This window comes from Delphinapterus leucas, chromosome 7, assembly GCF_059928025.1.
Source record: "Delphinapterus leucas isolate spDelLeu-1000000601 "Yukka" chromosome 7, BTC_Dleu_Yukka2, whole genome shotgun sequence".
NCBI classification, from domain to species: domain Eukaryota; kingdom Metazoa; phylum Chordata; class Mammalia; order Artiodactyla; family Monodontidae; genus Delphinapterus; species Delphinapterus leucas.
Window position 1 is genome coordinate 8,332,508 of NC_143135.1, and position 18,790 is coordinate 8,351,297.

At 52.2% G+C, this 18,790-nt stretch overlaps 1 protein-coding gene across 11 annotated transcripts in view; it reads right to left on the reverse strand.

Moving 5' to 3' along the window:
* The window catches only part of MARK2 (microtubule affinity regulating kinase 2), a 58,154-nt gene that overhangs the window by 17,985 nt on the left and 21,379 nt on the right, over positions 1-18,790 (reverse strand). For 9 of the 11 annotated variants that reach the window (XM_089914636.1, XM_089914637.1, XM_089914631.1 and 6 more), the window contains exon 2: positions 14,691-14,786. The exons of 1 other annotated variant lie outside the window; for it this stretch is intronic. In XM_089914636.1, coding sequence (XP_089770762.1) covers positions 14,691-14,786 — 96 coding nt within the window. Of the gene's footprint in view, positions 1-2,010; positions 2,968-14,690; positions 14,787-18,790 lie in introns of those variants that run through there. One more of the 11 variants, XM_022591678.3, reaches the window with a different exon arrangement.

The following is an 18,790-nucleotide window of genomic DNA, read 5'->3' on the forward strand; positions in this document are numbered from 1 at the left end:
CGAATCTGCCGCTCACTCAACACATGTTAACGCTATTATCATCAACAACATCCTTACGATGGAGATGAGATTATTACAAAGCAGGAAGGAAATCATCTAAAAGATGACCGACGTGGGATGATCCCACACGTGGGTGTCAGGAGATGGTCTAGTGGGTGCCGAGGAGCTCTGTCCAACAGAACTAGGTTCCAGTCCTGGCTCCCCCACTTACTAGCATTAGTTTCCTTATCTGTAAAGTGGTGATAAAGTAGTCCCTATTTCACATTCATTAGGTGACAGAAAATATGTAAAATGCCTTATCCAATGCTCAAAAAAGAACAACCATGAATACCATTATTTTTAGTTCCTAAATACTACAAAGCCTATTTGCAAAGCCGGAAGTCTCATTGTCAACAAGACTTCTGCATCTAAGTCAAGCCCTCCTAAGCCAGCTGCAGCCTACCTGGAGGCCAAGAGATGCTATGTATTGGCCCTCCCGGCTGGGGAGAGGCCCCGGCTGAGCATCAGCCACCTGGCCTACACCAGCACCTTTAGCCTCCACGGGAGGGGACTCGACAGGGCAGCTGTGAAGGGCTGATTCCAAGCTAGGTATCCGGGACAGTCAAAGAGAAGGTTCTGCTAGTCTGGGACCCAGAGACGCAGAGAGCACCGGTGCGCGCTCTTTGATCCCCTGCTCTAAAAGTCACACACTCCCCTTTCAGGACCGAACTACCCAACTCTCAGGACTCAAAAGACACAGTCCTTCTCTTACCCCCTTCTGCCTCTTCTATGTTGTGAGATATTTCCCACAGCAGGGATGTGGGACAGGGTGAGGAAGCAGAGAAAGGAGAAAGTCTCTAGTAGGAAGTGTTCCTTGGACCAAGGCCCCATGAGAGGCAGCTTCTTTGAAGGCTGAAGAGGAGGTAGGGGTGTGGGTGGCTGTCATGGAGAGAGAGTCCCATCCCTGGTTCTCGACTAGGCCCATGTAACCTGGACCCAGATCTCACCAACAGGGTGGGGGGGCTGAAGACTAGCTGCCCTTCTGGGCCAACTAAGCAGGATCTAGCTAGAGCCATGCTCTGCCCCCCACCTCCATCCTCCTTGCACACAGTAAGACACGGAACACCAGACATCCTCAAAGCTCTGGTTGACCTCACACCATAGGCAGGCCCCAAAGGTCTGAGGCCAGTCTGTTGAAAGCAGACACCAGGGCTGTCAGGCAGCTTTCAGAAAGAACAAGGGGTCACCCTGTGAGGCAGTATTTGGAACCAAATGGCAGAACATGCAGGTTACTAAGCAGGCCTGATTCAGAATTAGGGCCTAAACAGCTTTGAGGTGCTCAATCGAGAGGAGAGAAGGCAGGACATGAGGATGAAAAAAAAAGTCTTATATCCAATGGGCCCTTCAACCTGGATCTCAGAACTCAGCCTAGGCATGTTGCCACGTTTGCCCGGAAGACAGCCTCCACCCCGAGAGGCCCGGCGCTGACTCAGGTAGGCAGGGCCCCTTCCCTAATGCTGGAGGCCCTGACCAACAGTTCTCCCCTAGAAAAGCTCACGCTTTGGGGCTCTGCACTCAGGTTTGGCCTCGAGTGTCCTGAGACTTCCCTGGGGCCGGGAGGGGGCCAAGCTGGGAAGGGGGATAGGCAGGTACTCCCTGGCCAGAAGCAGAGTGAGCCTGGGCACTGTGGAATGGAGGAAAAGTGTCCCTTGGGCACCGGCCCTGGGCGACCGCCCCAGACCCGTCTCCCCTCACTGTAGCACTCGTGCGCCCTCCCTGGGCCTCTGCCTGTCACCAGCCCGTCCCCTTCACTCTGGCTGGGCCTGCTCACTCGACCTAAGGGGAGAGTCTTCTCTGGGCATTTGCCGCCTCTTCCTTTCTCAGCAAATGCCTCTTCCCAGGAGGAGCACTTCCCTGTGCTAGTTGCTGCCTGGCTCCATTTAGCAACCCTTCAAAGATCCTGTGTTTGGGGTGAGACGGAAGAAAGAGGAGTGGGCAATTCCACAGCAAAAAAAAAGGGGGGAAACATACCCGGCTGGAGAAAGGGACAAGGGCTACCAGCGACTTCCATTCAGCAGAGCCCACAGCAGGATCTGTCAGGCAGTGAGGGCAAAGTACAGAGGCCGGGAAGAGCCAGGCCCAGGGCGGGGGCTCCTGGCTCCGTCAGCCACCCTTACTCAGCTGAAGCAGGCGACTCCTTCCACCACCTCGTCAGTGAAAAGCAGCGAAGCAGCCAGGCCAAGCGGCTCCTGCCTGGGAACCTGGACTGTGTCGCAACCGAAACCACCACTAGCAGAGAGAGCCCAGGCTTGGCAAGGAGAGCAACGGGGACAAAGCGCTGCGACTTCTTGTGGGCCAGGGTCTGGTAGCCAGAAGATGCATGCAGTCCTCGGACACTACCCAGGAGCAAGGTGGGAGGAAAGGGGCAGAAGGCTAACGGGTAGGAAGGGAGACAGAGAGAGTAAGAGGCGGGTTTAGAGCAACTTCCTTCTCCCTTCCCCTCCCCCTCTCCGGAAGTGGGCTGCCCCACCCTCCCCAAGGTGCTTTGCTGGGTAACAGCTGGGAGAGGGTGAGGAGGAGACTTACGCCAGCCCAGGTTGTCATAAAGCCATTATCTCACCTGCAGCAGGTGGGACCGGGGTACGGGCTCAAATCTGCAGGAGGAGTATGTGTGAATCAGACATGCTGACCCAGAGAGCGCCAGCAAACCACCCATGGGGCAGGGTGGGAGCAGAAACTAGCCATCCAACAGTGGCACGTGGACCTCCTACTTCACAAAAAGCAGTGTTTAACCTTAGAAAAATGCACATTCCACTTATACGGATAGTATTCTGGACATAATATCAGGAGATTCAGGAACCCTGTGAAGCCCCTTAGGTCCATGGGTTCTAGACTAAGAACCTTTGTCACTGATAGAGAATGAGATCCTTAATCCTAAATTTTGCCCAAAGGCTGGGAACAAACCAAATGCTTCTCTAAACCCCTTCCAGCCCTGATTCTGGGAGTCTATCTCCAGGTTCCCACCCACCTCCAGGTCTCCATCACCCCCCAACCCCACCCCAATACTGCTTTCTTTGAGAACTCTTGAGGGCCTGGGGGCAGCAGGGGAAGCCATTCCTCACACCTGCCTCCAGCCAAGCCCCTGCTGTCCAGGCATCTGCTGTCCTTGTGGCAAACTGGAGCCCTCCCCGTTTGTGTTCTGGTCTCGGCCTTTCTTCTGGCCGCCAGATCAACTTCACATTCGTTCCACTACTCGAGGCTAGGGTCTTTCCCACTAGGCAACTCTTTAAAGATCTCATGCTGGGAAGCCATAAGCCCCTCTAGGGAAGGGCAAAGCCTCCCACTGACCTCACAGCACCTGAGCACAGACACCTGGGAGACCGTGCTGCTCAGTGTTCACCTTATGTATGAACCCTGGTCAACAGATTCGGCATTTCTGGTACTACCATCTGCTGGCACGTACTTCCCATGTTCTCCACACCGTAAACCTACAGGGTAGGGAGCATCTTCACTTTACAGATGAGAAAGTTAAGCACAGAAGTTAAGAGACTTGCCCAAGGTCAGCCTCCCAGTGCAGAGCTGGGACTGGAGCCCAGGGCTTTCGCGCCCACTCCAGCACTCTGCTGTTCCTCACGGTCCCCTTCACCAGCTCCTCTTCAATGCTTCTGAAGCCTAATCTGCTCTTATTTATCCCAGAAGAATGAGTCCCTCGCTCTTCCTCCACAGATTAGGAAGAGGGGAAAGATGTGAAGATTCCGGAAAGGTGCCTGGGACAGCAGGAAGGCCAACATCTGGGTTAAGGCCAGTGGGGGGCAGGGGCTGTTTTAAAGGCCTACCCAGGTGGTCCCACAGCACCCCCTGCTCTCACTCCTTCCCAAAGTGGGCCCTCATCTCAGTGGAAGAGGTCAGGCTTTATTCTGGACCCTGGGCTCAGGCTTGCCCCTCCACTCAGATGCCAGAGCGAGATCAAATGGCTTCATTTTCCAGTCTCCAGGATTTTGCAATGTGACAGAAGGACTGTTTCCTCAATCTTATTTGTTGGGGGGCAGTAAGGGGCTTTGTAAACTGAGGAAGTACCAAGCAGTGACCTCAGAGAGGCTGGGGAGAGACAGGATGGGACTGAGCTGAAACGTCACATGGCAAATCACTAGTTCTTTAACCCTTCCTCCTTCACTGCATCCAGGAGTCTTCTTTGCATCCTTTGATCCTGAGCAACTGTCACGAGTCAATACACCAGCGGAGCATTCTGGGTAGGAGAGCTCTGGTAAAGCTTGGTGACCAGTGGAGAGTCTGGATGTACACCCCCAGCCCCAGAATGAACTGTGATGTCTCCACCTGGGGAACCCCCACCATCCCTTAATACTCCGTCGCAGAGCGGAGGTGGGCTTGTGTAAAACTGCCAAAGGGCTGCTCCCTTTTTCCAACCAGGGTAGGTGCCTCCCTGACAAAGGAGGCCAGCACAGCCTGTGACTGAAGCAAAGCCAAAAGCAAGGTGGTTCGCTGCCCTCCAGCTCTCTAAGCTGCAAGTCTCACCCCAAGGCTGGGAGACCAGCACTGCAGCCTGGGCCATGCAGGGAGCCCACGCGCCTCAAAGCTGCCACAGCAGAGCCAGTGCCTGCCTGGGAAGTCCAGCAGGCGAGAACTGACCTGGAGTGAGATCCGAGCTGAGCCACCTACAGCCCCTTCATGCACGGAAGCTGCGGTGCAAGGAGCACCCCTCAAATCTCCTGTCTTCTGAGCCACTTGAAATGCTGGGCTCCTCTTCAAAAATGGTGGATTCTACTGAGCAACCACGGCTTCAGAAGCTTCCACACTTTATCCCTGAGAATCTGCTCACTGGGGCCTGGTCTCTATCTCAGTCCCCAATTACTGTTGCCCTGTTCAGCAAACCTTCATTGAGCGCCCACCTCTGGAGCCTGTTGCAAAGTACAAAGAGATCTGGTTCCTGCCTTCTAGAGACTGAGAGGAGGGGAACCATACACGTCTCGACTCACGACGGTATCTCTGCTTACTTGTTAGGCAGGCACGATAGCACAGCAGAGCTCTGGAGGCAGCCGGAGGCAGTGGGGGCCCTGCCTTCGCTCCTTACCAGCTCACCGCACACCACCAGCAAGATCACTTGGCACCTCTAGGTCTCAGTTTCCTCACCTGGGACACGAGGACACGAGCTGTTCCCACTTCACAGGATTAGCGTGAAGGTGAAATGAGCAAATCCACGCCAGCGCTGACCACGGTCACTGGTGCGCGGTAAGGTCTCGACCATGTTTTCTAAGATCTCTCTTCACTTTCAGGCAGGGACCTTTGTTTCCCATCTACAGGGGTTCTCTGAGCCCTGAGAAGAGCTATAATCTCTAAGAACTTGACTACAAGTACCAGTGTAGCAAAGCTGGTATTCCTTCTAGAATGAGGAAAGTCAAATTTCTACCATGGCTGGGCTGTCAGACAAAAAGGACCCTCCTTCCTAACACCACTCCTGCCAAGAGAAGTGGGTGACTGAGAAGGCAGCCACGCCTCTGCCCTCTGAGCAGCCCAGGGCGGGAGGAAGGTGTGCCCACTCTTCCCTTCCTCATCATTTCCTTAACTCCTTCCTCTCAGAAAAGGTCCAAGAAACGGCCAACATACCAGTACCACATGGTGCCAAGGGCTGGGGGAAGCTCACATTGCCAGCCTCGCACTCCATTCGGCTCCTCCCTACCAGTGGGTTACCGTAACCATGGAGACCAACAAGTTCCTCCATATCACAGGAGAGCCTGCCTGCCAGCAGCCCAGGGCTCTGGGGGAGGCAGAAGGCAGCCTGCAGCAGGAAGGTCTGGCTCGCTTAACAGAGGACTGTGGGGAGCTGATGGGAGACTAACCAGTGAAGCTGAGGTGCCTGGGCCTCCCTCCAACTTCCTTTTCTTTGCCCAGTAGTTTGTTTTTAGCACATTCATTGTCTGGCCGTATGTGGTGTGGTAGTGAAGGGTGTCACTCTGGAGTCAGACAGGCCCGCGGGGGGACCCCAGCCCCACCACTCTGTCTGCTGCGTAGGGAATGGACTGGAACTGTGGTATGAAGAGCTACACAGATCCACACACACTAAAAGGCTCCAGATCTCACATAATACCTTCTTTTAAGTGATCCAGGTAAGTAAACCCTCTTATCCCTTGTTTATCCCAAATCCCTTTGTTCAAACAGTTATCCAGACACCTTCTTAGCTGAGAGTGGTCTCTCCCTTCTCTGACTCTCACAGCACCCTATCTGTATCCATTCAGCTCTTCTGACTTTGTGCCTCTATGCCATCACCCCCTCTTTGAGCTCTGAGAAGTCAGAGGTCACCGATGTATGCCCTTAGTGCCTAACAGTGCCCCACGTTATAATACTCATGGAATATATACAGAATAAAAGTGGCACAACTTTTTGATCCCTAAAGTTACTCCCCTTGTCCCCCAAGGAGATAAGCAAGGGCAGAGGAAGGAAGATCAAAACCTCTGGCCAGAAGACCCCTTTCCCCTCTTTCAGGGCATTTACTGCCCTTTGAAGTTGGTTGGTTACTGTCTGTCCTTCCCACTAGACTACACCATAAAGGGAAGGCCCCCGGTCCGTCTGATTCATGGCTCACAACAATGTCTATAACACAGAGCAGAAGTATTCAGTAAGGTAATGAATGAATAAACGTGAACGAATGAATAAATAAGAAAACATGTTGGGGCATCTTCGTGACAGTCTCTGGGATACACGCCAATAACCCATATCAGTGTACTCTGTACACAACATCCAAGTGGGCAGTGGGTCATGAGATCCTCTCTCCCAAAAATGGATGACATCCATGGAGCGTCAGTTCTACTAACAAGCTTTCTCTCAGGTGGGACAAGCCCCTTGGAACTCTCATCTGTCACAAAGCTTGAGGCAAAGGTGGTCACCGAGGAGAACTGGAGGCAGGCTCAGAATACAGGCACAGCTGAGGACCAGCAGCCCCCACCCCCATCCCTGGCTCCCCTCAATCAAGCTTAAGCCCTCCTTTCATCACAGAGGGGGATCCCTCTCCTCGAACTTCCTGCTGCCCAACAACCACCAGGCCCTCCCACTTCAGACAGTTCTCTCTGCCTCTCCACATTCAATCCCTCCACTGCTTTGCTACCAAAACCACTGTGTCTTGCTGTGACAATGCAATGCAGCTTGAGCCATTCTAAGAGCTACTGATTTGGGGAAGTGACAGTGACTTTAGGAGACATTTACTTACTGTTTGCCACACCGAGAGCTGCTTTAATATTTCCTCTTTGAACCAATGTACTGATTGCAAGGCCCCGTCAACCCTAGAGAGCCAAAAAATTCACCCATATACACCTGCCTTCTGTCCAATGCACAAACAGCGCTCCCACCCAGCCGCCACCCTCCCCAAACTGCCTCCTGTTACAGAAAAGCAGAGGGACTAAAAACGGCAGCTGGGGAGCTCAGGTGACTCACCCAGCATAATCACCTCCTCCCAGAATCTCCAATCTTCTCCTGGGGTTTTTGCCAACACAAAATAAAAAAGAAGCACGAGATCTAAAACAACAACAACAACAAAAAACCCCTCTCTCAGCGTTTATGCAACAGCCTTTCTACCTGGGTGCAGATTTAACCCTTTGTCTCTGCCCCTTCCAATGCGGTTTCCTTAAAATGTTTTTATGCTGAGGCCGGGAAACAGGCCTTCCGGGTCTTATCTGGTTCCAGCTCTACACTGGAAGGTGCTGAATAAGACATGTGCCTCTTTCCACTGCATCTTCCTCTGGAAGTGGAAAAACTACTACCTTCCTACTCCTCCAGTTTCAAAGAGGGAGTTGAAGAAGGAGGAGGAAATATCAGAAAAAAGATTGGGACAAGTTTGCTGCCCCAGAAGTTACCATGGTCAGAGATCAGAGCTCCAGCAGGACAAGAAGTAATAGAAACCACCTAAGGCTGGCACCACCACTCTCAGAACCTGTCTCCACCTGGCCGGGCTGCAATGTGGCTCTTCCACTTACATGACCACTAAAACTCCAACTGGCTGCTCTTTCCATGAGCAAACCCCCATTGAGCTGTTCCTGCTCACAGGGAGAGTTGCTATCTTCCTCCTACAACAGATCATTGAAAACCCAAGCAGGTGAGGACACATGAGCTGTGGAATGAGGGACGCCCCTGTTTCCGGTGCTACCTGACAATGGGTCGAATCAGTCAAAATTGAGAATTCAGTCTCACCTGTTCCCAGAACAATCACAGGAGCTGCACATAGCTCTCTAGCAAACTTTCTGGGTAGGAAGTGGTGTGTGCGTGTTTATCTTTGGCATTTGGCATCTAGAAAGACAACTTTTGTGATAGCTGGTGCTATGACTACAGAGTAATGAGAATGCTCCCACAAGGCACATGCAAATCTGCTGCAGCACATTAGTCAAGAAACCCCCAACGTGGGACTTCCCTGGTGGTCCAGTGGTAAAGAATCTACCTTACAATGCGGGGGACACAGGTTCGATCCCTGGTCAGGGAACTAAGATCCCACACGCCATGGGGCAACTAAGCCCGCACGCACCACAACTACTGAGGTCGCACACTTCAACTAGACAGCCTGCGTGCTGCAAACTACAGAGCCCACGCGCTCTGGAACCCGTGCACCACAACTATAGAGCCCAGGTGCCCTGGAGCCCATCCACCACAACTAGAGAGAAGCCCGTGCACCGCAACGAAGAGCCCGCAGTCTGCAACAGAAGATCCAGCATGCCTCAACAAAGATCCCATGAGCCGCAACTAAGACCTGATGCAGCCCAAAATAAATAAATACATAAAAAATCTTAAGAAAACAGGCAAAAGACTAAAAAAAGAAATCCCCAACTTACCAAAAGTTCTGTTCTATTTTTCCATAGAAGCACGTTACCAATGGCGGCTGCATTCTCAGGCCAGCCCACCCCATCAGGGCCCACCACTGTATCTGAAGTAGTGTATTAACCATACTTAACACCTAAACCAGAGCTCAGAATAGGACAATGGCTTCAGTGTTCCAACATGGGACCTAGGAACATATCTTTGCTCTCCAAGGAGCGTGGGCCATAGAAACTGGGGTTTCTTAACCTTCAAACCCTGCGTGAGGGCTTGACATAAAAGGACTTGAGCACCTGGGGGTGGCTGGGCAGGAGGGAGGGTCTAAGGAGATATGAACCTAGGTGGAGATGAAGAATAAGGCTGGAGGAAAGGAATTCTGAATGGACACTGCCTTACAGGAGAGAAGGGCTAATTAAAGGAAGGCCAAGTAGAACTTCCAGAGAGAGAGAAGGCAGCCTGGGACAGTCCCCTGACATATCAGGGGAAACACTCTTTAGAACTGTCTTCCCTACTGGGTACCTCCTTTCTACCTCACTGGGCCCGCCGCTACCACTGCAGTCTCAACCTTGGGCCAAGGGCAGAGACTGCTGAATCCTGTTACTAAGTGGCCATGACCTGGGCAGGTGCCTTGGCTAGCTCGTCGGATAAATGGAGGAGGGCTCATTTGTCAGAAGCTGGGTGGAGAAGATTGGAAAGCACAAGTTTCTCACTGGGACTGAGAACATGGCAGCTTGACTTTAGGCCTAGGTTGCCTCTGAAGTCAAACACTGTTCGTTTTCTGGCAGCAACGACAGTTCTCCTCCCTAGCTGTTTGTGTGCGTGACCTAGGAGCAGAGAATATGGTAAATGAGATTGCAGCTATTTTCCATTGTAAGTGCCTTCTTAAAAAACACTTTTATAGTTAATTCATCTTCTCAGAGACAGAGTCCGAGGAAGAGAGTCTGACTGTACTGGTTTCTAAGAGAAAGGAGTGGTCCAGAAAAGGCCAGTTTAGCCCTGGCTAAGGCAACGGGGAGATGTGGGTTCAGACTTCACTGCTGGAGGTTCTGAGCTTTCTAACGTCTGTGATTTGAACACGGGAGCAGGGCCCTTTGGTACAGATTAACTCATGTGCTGGTGGAAGCCCTCAGGAACTAGATCCACCAACTGACCGGTGGTGCTGGGGAGGAAGGGGGCCACTTTGGGGCATTGTTAGATGCACTATTTATTACACAGACTGCAGACAAGAGAATGCTGGTTGTTTTGAAGGAGGCAAGCAGCCAAGTTTCTAGCTCTCCACCTCCGAATTCACTCAGAGAGAGCAGGGAAGAAAGGATGCCTGCAAAAGGAATACAGATCCTCCCCAACAAATCCTGAAGGGCAGCTCTAATTGCCAACAGGCATGGTGGCTTAAATAAAGACCGGAAGATTGAGAGAAAAAAACCCACCCAGGATACCTCCGGTCAGAAGAGTCTGGCTGCGTAGCAGGAGGCCACTGCTACCCATCCTGTTGTTCTATCTAGTCCATGCAAACACCGAGTACAAGGACAAAGACCCCATAGTCATAACGGGGTTTCTAACAAGAGAAAACAAAGGGGTAAAGTCAGAAATTATCCAACACCATCCAAAACACTTAGAACAATGCCTGGCATATATTAAATGCTCATGACATGCTAGCTATTATTACTATAATTCCATATGCTTTCCCAACTTATTCTGTAGGTTGCTAGAAAAAGATATGCTAGAAAAACATAAGTTTTTATGTTTCTTTAATATGATTTTTTAAAAATTAATTATTATTTATTTTTGGTTGCATTGGGTCTGTTGCTGCGTGTGGGCTTTCTCTAGTTGCGGCGAGCGGGGGCTACTCTTCCTTGCGGTGCACAGGCTTCTCATTGTGGTGGCTTCTCTTGCTGTGGAGCACGGGCTCTAGGCGTGCGGACTTCAGTAGTTGTGGCTCAGGGATTCTAGAGCACAGGCTCAGTAGTTGTGGTGCGTTGGCTTACCTGCTCTGAGGCATGTGGGATATTCCCGGACCAGGGCTCAAACCCGTGTCCCCTGCACTGGCAGGCAGGTTCTTAACCACTGTGCCACCAGGGAAGCCCAGATACGGCTTTTGGCTTTAACTTCTTTACCCACTGCTTACCACAAATTCTCTATTCTCCAAAAAGAGATGGATCTTTCAAACCGGCCTAGGAGAGCGCTAGAGTTGGAAGACCAAGTTCTGGTCACCTATTTGCACAGCTCAGACTTGGACGTGGGTTTCTGGCAGAGCCAGAAAAGGCTCCAGCAGCTCAACTGTTTTATCCCTTCCATAAAAGGCCACTCTACTTGTCCCTGATAAAAAGCACTTTAAACACACACATCCATCCCTAGGAAAATCCAGAGTACACACCACAGCTCCTGAGACACACAATGTCAATAATCTTGCCAAGATTTTCTAGGTATGTGGAACTGGAAACTTTGCAAATTAATAGTCACAATGGGAAATGTGACCGGTATTTAAGAAACACACACACACTCACACAGTGTGGCTAGAGTCCCTGATTGTTATGTACTGAAGAGCACTGCCTCTTCCGTAGTGAGAGGAGGGAAACTCAGAGCCAGGGTAGTGGGGGTGAGTGTGGTGGTGAAAACTTAGCTGCACCCCCAGCTCCTGAGTGTGTCTGGCTTGGAGACTCAGCAGCCTTCGTGGCAGCCAGGCTCCCACCACCAGCTGTCCTTCACACAACATAACAAGATCACTGTTTGGGAAGATGGGATTTTCGGTGTTGGGTTTTGTATCCCATAAGCGGTCATGCATCTGTCTCAGGGGCAGTTTCCTGAAACAGCTGCATGTCATGGGCCCCGGCAGACAGGATTTGAGATACAGGAGAAAGATAAATGAGATACCAGAAGTAGCAATTCAGGGATGATAAAGGTAAGAAGGAATGAAACTGTCTAGCTGTCCTTTTCTCACTCCTGTCCCACAAGAGCTGACTTTTCCTACCTGGTCCTCACTAAGGAATCATAAACACTCCTGTTTCCCTTTCTTGACAGACCCAGGCTTCCTCCTGGCATCTCCACATCTTTGTGGAGCTCTAACACGTCAAGTGACTGTCTTCCCTACTGGGTACCTCCTTTCTACCTCACTGGGCCCGCCGCTACCACTGCAGTCTCAACCTTGGGCCAAGGGCAGAGACTGCTGAATCCTGTTACTAAGTGGCCATGACCTGGGCAGGTGCCTTGGCTAGCTCGTCGGATAAACGGAGGAGGGCTCATTTGTCAGAAGCTGGGTGGAGAAGATTGGAAAGCACAAGTTTCTCACTGGGACTGAGTACATGGCAGCTTGACTTTAGGTCTAGGTTGCCCCTGAAGCCAAACAGATACTGTGGTATCTAAAACTGATGCTGGGGCTTGCCTGGTGGCGCAGTGGTTAAGAATCCGCCTGCCAATGCAGGGGACACGAGTTTGAGCCCTGGTCCGGGAAGATCCCACATGTCGCGAAGCAACTAAGCCTGTGCGTCACAACTACTAAGCCTGCGCTCTAGAGCCCACGAGCCACAACTACTGAAGTCCACGTGCCCAGAGCCTGTGCTCCGCAACGAGAAGCCACCACAATAAGAAGCCCGCGCACTGCAATAAAGAGCAGCCCCCACTCGCCGCAACTAGAGAAAGCCTGTGAGCAGCAACGAAGCCCCAGCACAGCCAAAAATAAATAAATAAGTAAATTTAAAAAAATAATTAAAAAAATAAAGCTGATGCTGGCTACCCCATTAAGAGATAACCAAGGCCACGTGAGCTGGCCCGACATGTTCTGCTGCACTTGTTTATGGGCAAGAGGATTCAAACAACCTGTCAGGGGAGGGAAGGGGGCAAACCCTGTACACAGGGCAAGCACTGGGAACACCACACAGAGGCCTCCTGCCAAGAGATCTTTTGCTCAAATATAAAGCAGAAATCTCTCACCAAACACCAAACCAGCTAACTATGCCAAATACCACTTTTGATCCAGTGACTTTGAGGCACTGCTCCATCTTTCCAAAGTTCTTTGTATAAAAGGTTTGGGTTTTTTTTTTTGGGGGGGGGTCCGGGAGATTAGAAGGATGAGCAATATAGGGCCCCATTAAGAGTCCCAAATTAAAATAATACCCAAGCAGAGGCTCTCTGTCTCACCAAGAAATATATGTGGCATAGGGCTTAAGAAAGCAGGGTGTTTCCAGGGTACTTTTGCATAAAGAAAGCACTCAGGGGCTTCCCTGGTGGTGCAGTGGTTAAGAATCTGCCTGCCAATGCAGGACACAGGTTCAAGCCCTGGTCCGGGAAGATCCCACATACCACGGAGCAACTAAGCCCGTGCGCCACAACTACTGAGCCTGCGCTCTAGAGCCCGCGAGCCACAACTACTGAGCCTGCGAGCCACAACTACTGAAGCCCGCATGCCTAGAGCCCGTGCTCTGCAACAAGAGAAGCTGCCTCAATGAGAAGCCCTCGCACCTCAACAAAGGGTAGCCCCCGCTTTCCACAACTAGAGAAAAGCCCCCGCGCAGCAACGAAGACCCAACGCAGCCAAAACTAAAATAAATAATAAAATAAATTTAAAAAAAAGATCTGTGCATTAAAAAAAAAAAAAAAAGAATCTTCCTGCCAATGCGGGGGACACAGGTTCGAACCCTGGTCCAGTAAGATTCCCCCATGCCGCAGAGCAACTAAGCCCATGTGCCACAACTACTGAGCCTGCGCTCTAGAGCCCGCAAACCACAACTACTGAAGCCCACACGCCTAGAGCCTGTGCTCTGCAATAAGAGAAGCCACCGCAATGAGAAGCCCGTGCACGGCAACGAAGAGTAGCCCCTGCTCGCCGCAACTACAGAAAGCCCGCGCGTAGCAATGAAGACCCAAAGCAGCCAAAAACAAATAAATAAATAAATTTATTTTTTAAAAAAAAGAAAGAAAGCACTCAGTTCTCAGATGGCTAAATGCCCAATCAGAAGTCAAACTATCAAAACAGAACTTCCTATGGCCATTTCTTGCCCTATACAAAGTCAGAATTGGGAGGCCATTTAGGTACAGCTCCAGGGCAGAAGGGCTCAGGCAGCAGGGAGTCAGGGTCGTCCTCTCTGACCAGAGGGTTAACCTCACAATGACATCACTAGCCACCAGACACAGGAAGGAAGGGAGAAGGCAGTCAGCACCTGAGCCTGTGGCCCTGTGGTTCCAGGCCGTCTGGGCTCTCCACAGGGTTACTGTAGAAATTGGCCCCTGGCTTTGCTAAATTAGATCCTTTCTCCCCTGCTCTTCTGCAAAACCATTTGTCACAGCCCCTAAATAACCAATCTTCCCCTCTTAGCAGGCCTGAGCTGCTACCATCTGGTCTCTGCCTTAGGCACTCAAGCCTCGGAAGAAAGAGGATGTTTCCATTTGGGTGCTCTCTTGGCTGTCTGGAGAGGTCGGCAGACAGGAACTAGGGGTGGCACCCTTCTCTAGCCAGCCAGAAGGGGATGCGAAATACCTGCTGGCAACCTGTGCTCCCTCTCCAAGCTCCCCTTTCTAGCAAGGAGCAGCTACCCCTTCCTAAGCTTCCACCCACAGTCTCACCCCGGCCAAGGAGATGCACTCATCCTACAAGAAGTGAAGGTAGTTAAGTCCTGCTTAGGAGCTAAAGAACCTGGCTTAGGGAAGAAAGGGATATTGTGCTGCAAAGGATTCCAAGAACAAACTCCCCGAACCACCCACCAAGCTCTTCTGAAGAGCAGGGGTATTTAGAAGCGCTTTCCATTTCCCCACTTGTTAGAGAGGAGGGTGGCCTCAGGCAGACACACACCTGGCTGGGTCATCATCTCCCCTCAGAAGCCCTGGTGTCCCTAACACCAGAATAAGTCCACACCTGCCACCGAGGACCAGCCTGAGATGGTAACGTGCTCCAGGGTTCACATACTCACGCGTCCATTAATCTTCCTCCAGATCGCTGCTGTCATGCAGAGCAGTGAGGCGGGCTGAGTCCCGCTCTGAGCCCCTGAGCCGGTCACTCCAGTTTGCTTGGTGTATTGTGGGGGGAGGGGGGCAGGAGGAGGAGGAGGAAGGGAGATTATGATTCTCTATTTTCAAGCCCTGCCCCTAAAACCGAGGAGGGAAGCAGCTGGGTTCCTACTGCAGGAGAGCTCCAATCTCTGGGCACTACAGCTGCATATGGAGAACTCTGGGGAACATGCACATCCAACACGCTGGGAAAAGGAGGGGAAACCAACCCGGAGAGAAGTGAGTTGGTCTCCTGCCAAGAACTCTGAATGGTACTCCTATCAGAACTAGAACATAACAGGAGGTAGGCAGGTTTATGGTCTCTGGGGAAAGGCAGGAGGGGAAACAGTAAAAGCCAGACTAGCATGGGAACAAAACTTGCTCCCTGGCAGGAGAGCAGACAGCCCAGCTATCTGCAAGGCAGCAGCCACATACAGTCAAGCGAGACCCTGTCCCCGTTCCACCTTTCGGAGACAGACAGTCCACACTCTAACCTCAGGTCGCTTTTCACATGCTTTGGTTTTGCCGTTTGGAGCATGGTCATTTCTATGACCCTGTAAGTTAAGGTCCACCACTTAAGGACCTGTGCCCCTGATTGCCAGTGGCAGGAGGGAAGGGGGACTCTCGCTGGCGTGCTGTATAGGGTCGAGCAGAAGCCTCAGATGGCCCCTCTCACCGAGAGAAAATGCTCCTCCTTTGCCAGAGCAGAGCCCAAGGCTGCCACAGAGAGGTGCTATTTAGCGACAGAAATGTCTGTCAGGAGTGGCAGGAGAAATGGCCACCACGTACTTCTTTCTCACCAACTGCTACCACCAGCCGCCACAGGCTGCCTCTGAAAAGCCTGCAGAACCTCCGGTGTCAGCAACGGCCTGTGAGTCACTCCCCCATGAGAAGAGGGAAACTGGTCCTGTCCCTGGGCCTGAAGAAGCCCCACAGTGTCCTCAGCCAGCTCTGCTCCAAAGCTAAAACCACTCCCACCTGCCAGGACAGAAACCTCGGACAGCCTACCCTCCACCCACACCTGCATGTACAAAAACCAGTCCTCTTACTCTGCCACATGCGGGGGGCATCCACAGTCACCTCAGCAGGACGCCCAGCACTGGGAACAGGAAGTGATGGCTTCATATTCAAAGCTCCCCTTAAACACACACACACGATTTATATGTATACGTACACATACATGGGGTAAATGTCTATATACATATATATCTACACACACACTGTAAAACTGATTTGCAGACCCAAATCGTTTCTGGATTTTTCTTTCAGCTGGCAGCTCCCTTTCCCTGCCTGCAGCTCCAGCCTTGCCCTCGCCCCGCCCTAGAGTCTCACTCTGGGCTCCTGCCACTTGTCTTCAAGTGTTCTCTCAGACCTCCAGGCCTTTGCCACGGCCTCCTACCGCCTGGAACGCTTTGCCTCCATCCTCCGTTCCCATTCTTCTTCCTGGTTAGCCTCAGCTCAGACATCACGTCCTCCAGGAATTTTTCCCTGCTCCACCTCTCTGACTTTACAGGGTCCCTGACACATCACTCCAGGTGTCCCAAAGACAGCCGCCTTCTTGCACTAGGACTTCGCTCTTGCCGAACGGCCTGTCTCCTTCACAACTCTCGGTGGCTGTCTTGTTCACCACTGCACAAGAGTGGGAGCGACCTAAGAGAAATTTCCAGGGCTTAAGTCAACTCTGTGTCCTCAGTGCCCAGGCACAGCGCCTGGCACCTAACAGGCTTTCAAGCAATGCTTTCCTAATTCACGAGAGAAGGTCAGGGTCTTCCTGCTTTTTTCGGAGTGACTCTTTACCCAATAGCTCTTAGCACATCGCTGCTCCACGTGACTACTTCACCCTGGGCCAGGGCTAGAATGCTGGTGCCCACTGCTTTTAATCCATTCTCGAGGGCCTTCTGGTGTCTCTACGGATGCAGACTCTGGCAGGATTTCAGAGCTCATGGCCAGTGTGTGGAGCTGGGGCCTACTGCCCTTTCACCTGTCCTTCCCCAGCCTCCCCTCTGCCATGAGGGCTGCAGGTAGCCCCCGCACAGGTCTTCTAAGCAAGAGGACTGCTTCTGAAGTGGAAGCAACGGGGGATACAGCTCCAAGTCCTCAAGAGAGAGCATATTTAGATCCAGCTCCACCCAAACAAGTTACATATCCTGAGCCAGTCATTCACCCTCTTGTGACCTGTGTTTCCCCACTTGTATAATGAGGGGCTGGAGTTGAGCTCTGAGGGTCTGTCCTAGGTGGATGTGAGGGCTCTCAGTGCCTCTGTGCTCATAAGTCTTCCAGCCCTGTCCCTGAGACCACAGTAGGAAGTGAGCATGGTCTGCACGTCCTGAAGACCACATCCTGACCTTGTCTTACATCGAGTCAACCTGCCAGAAGTCTGGCTCCATAAGTAAACCTCATCTAACATGTCTTGAACACCAAGCTCGCACACTGGAAAATCTCTTCCACCTAGGGCTGAGAAAATTAAAGTTAAGCTAGGTGACAACTCTGGACTTAGAAACATTACAACCCTGAACTCAGTGTGCCCTAGGCAAGAATCCGCTCCCTCTCTAGACTTCATTTACCCACAACTTACAAGCTCCTCACCACTCCCAGCCTCTCTGCATACCACGAATGTGGCCACAAGGTGCAGGAAAAGGTACCGTGACACACAGTCTACTTCCAGCAGGCCTCAGGGCTCTGCAGCCTTAGTCTGAGCAGCTCTGAGTAGGCACAGCCCCTGGTAGGGTAGGTGGCACACCTGGTGCCTAGCACCTGCCCCCCACCCCCCCGCCCCCGCAGCATGACTCCCTAGCAGCCTGGCTCCTTGGAGGGCTCCCGGATGGGGAGCTGCCTGCCTGCCTGCCATGGTAGCCGATCCATAAGGAGAAACCAACTTGGCAAAGCCCAGCAAGCAGCAGTTTCAGCCTTGCTGCCCAGAGTGGGGGAAGGGGGAGGCGGGTCCAAGCAGACCAGTCCAACAGGTCCTTTTTCCACCATCCTACACAGCTGTTGCCTTCTGCACTGGTTCAAAACCAGGAGCTTCAAAAGTCACTTGGAGGAATTCCCTGGTGGCGCAGTGGTTGAGAGTCCGCCTGCCGATGATGCAGGGGACACGGGTTCGTGCCCCAGTCCAGGAAGATCCCACGTGCCGCGGAGTGGCTGGGCCCGTGAGCCATGGCCGCTGAGCCTGCGCGTCCGGAGCCTGTGCTCCGCAACGGGAGAGGCCGCAACAGTGAGAGGCCCGCGTACCGCCAAAAAAAAAAGTCAGTTGGAGCTCTCACACCCTGAGTCACAAAGACCAAGGAATCAAGAGGAAAGTAGGAAACGGTCATCGCATTCTTGCCCTACCCATAAATGGTCCTGGAAAATGTGGTCCCTGACACCTCACAGCTCTTGGTCAATTCAGAAAAGCACCTGATCTCCCCCGAGATGCTCAAAAAGAAATCTGGGTCCGCACCACCACCAAGTGCTGAGGTGGTGTGAAATCAGTTCTTTCTGTGCCATGCTCCTTAGCTTCTCTCCCACTATAAATAACTCCAGCCTTCTGATACAGACCACATGATCTCTCCAGCTCTGGACAAAATTCCCAACACCCAGTGTACCTCTGTTCACCCATTGCAGAAGCAGGGAAGATGAGGCCAATTTAACCAAAAGCAACAACACAGCCAGAGATACTGTATGTCAGGGGCAAGAACAGAATTCAGCAAAACCAGGAGGGCCTGGCTTTTCCACTCTCTTCCCTATTTCGGGAAGCCAGACAGGGTTTCCTCAGCAGTGCACTCCCCCGCTGTGGTTTCCTCTCTGAGTTCTTAACACAATCCAGTAATAGGGTAAAACGTCCCCTTTAGGGCTTCCCTGGTGGCGCAGTGGTTGAGAGTCCGCCTGCCGATGCAGGGGACGCGGGTTCGTGCCCCGGTCCGGGAAGATCCCACATGCCGCGGAGCAGCTGGGCCCGTGAGCCATGGCCGCTGGGCCTGCGCGTCCAGAGCCTGTGCTCCGCGACGGGAGAGGCCACAACAGTGAGAGGCCCGCGTACCGCCAA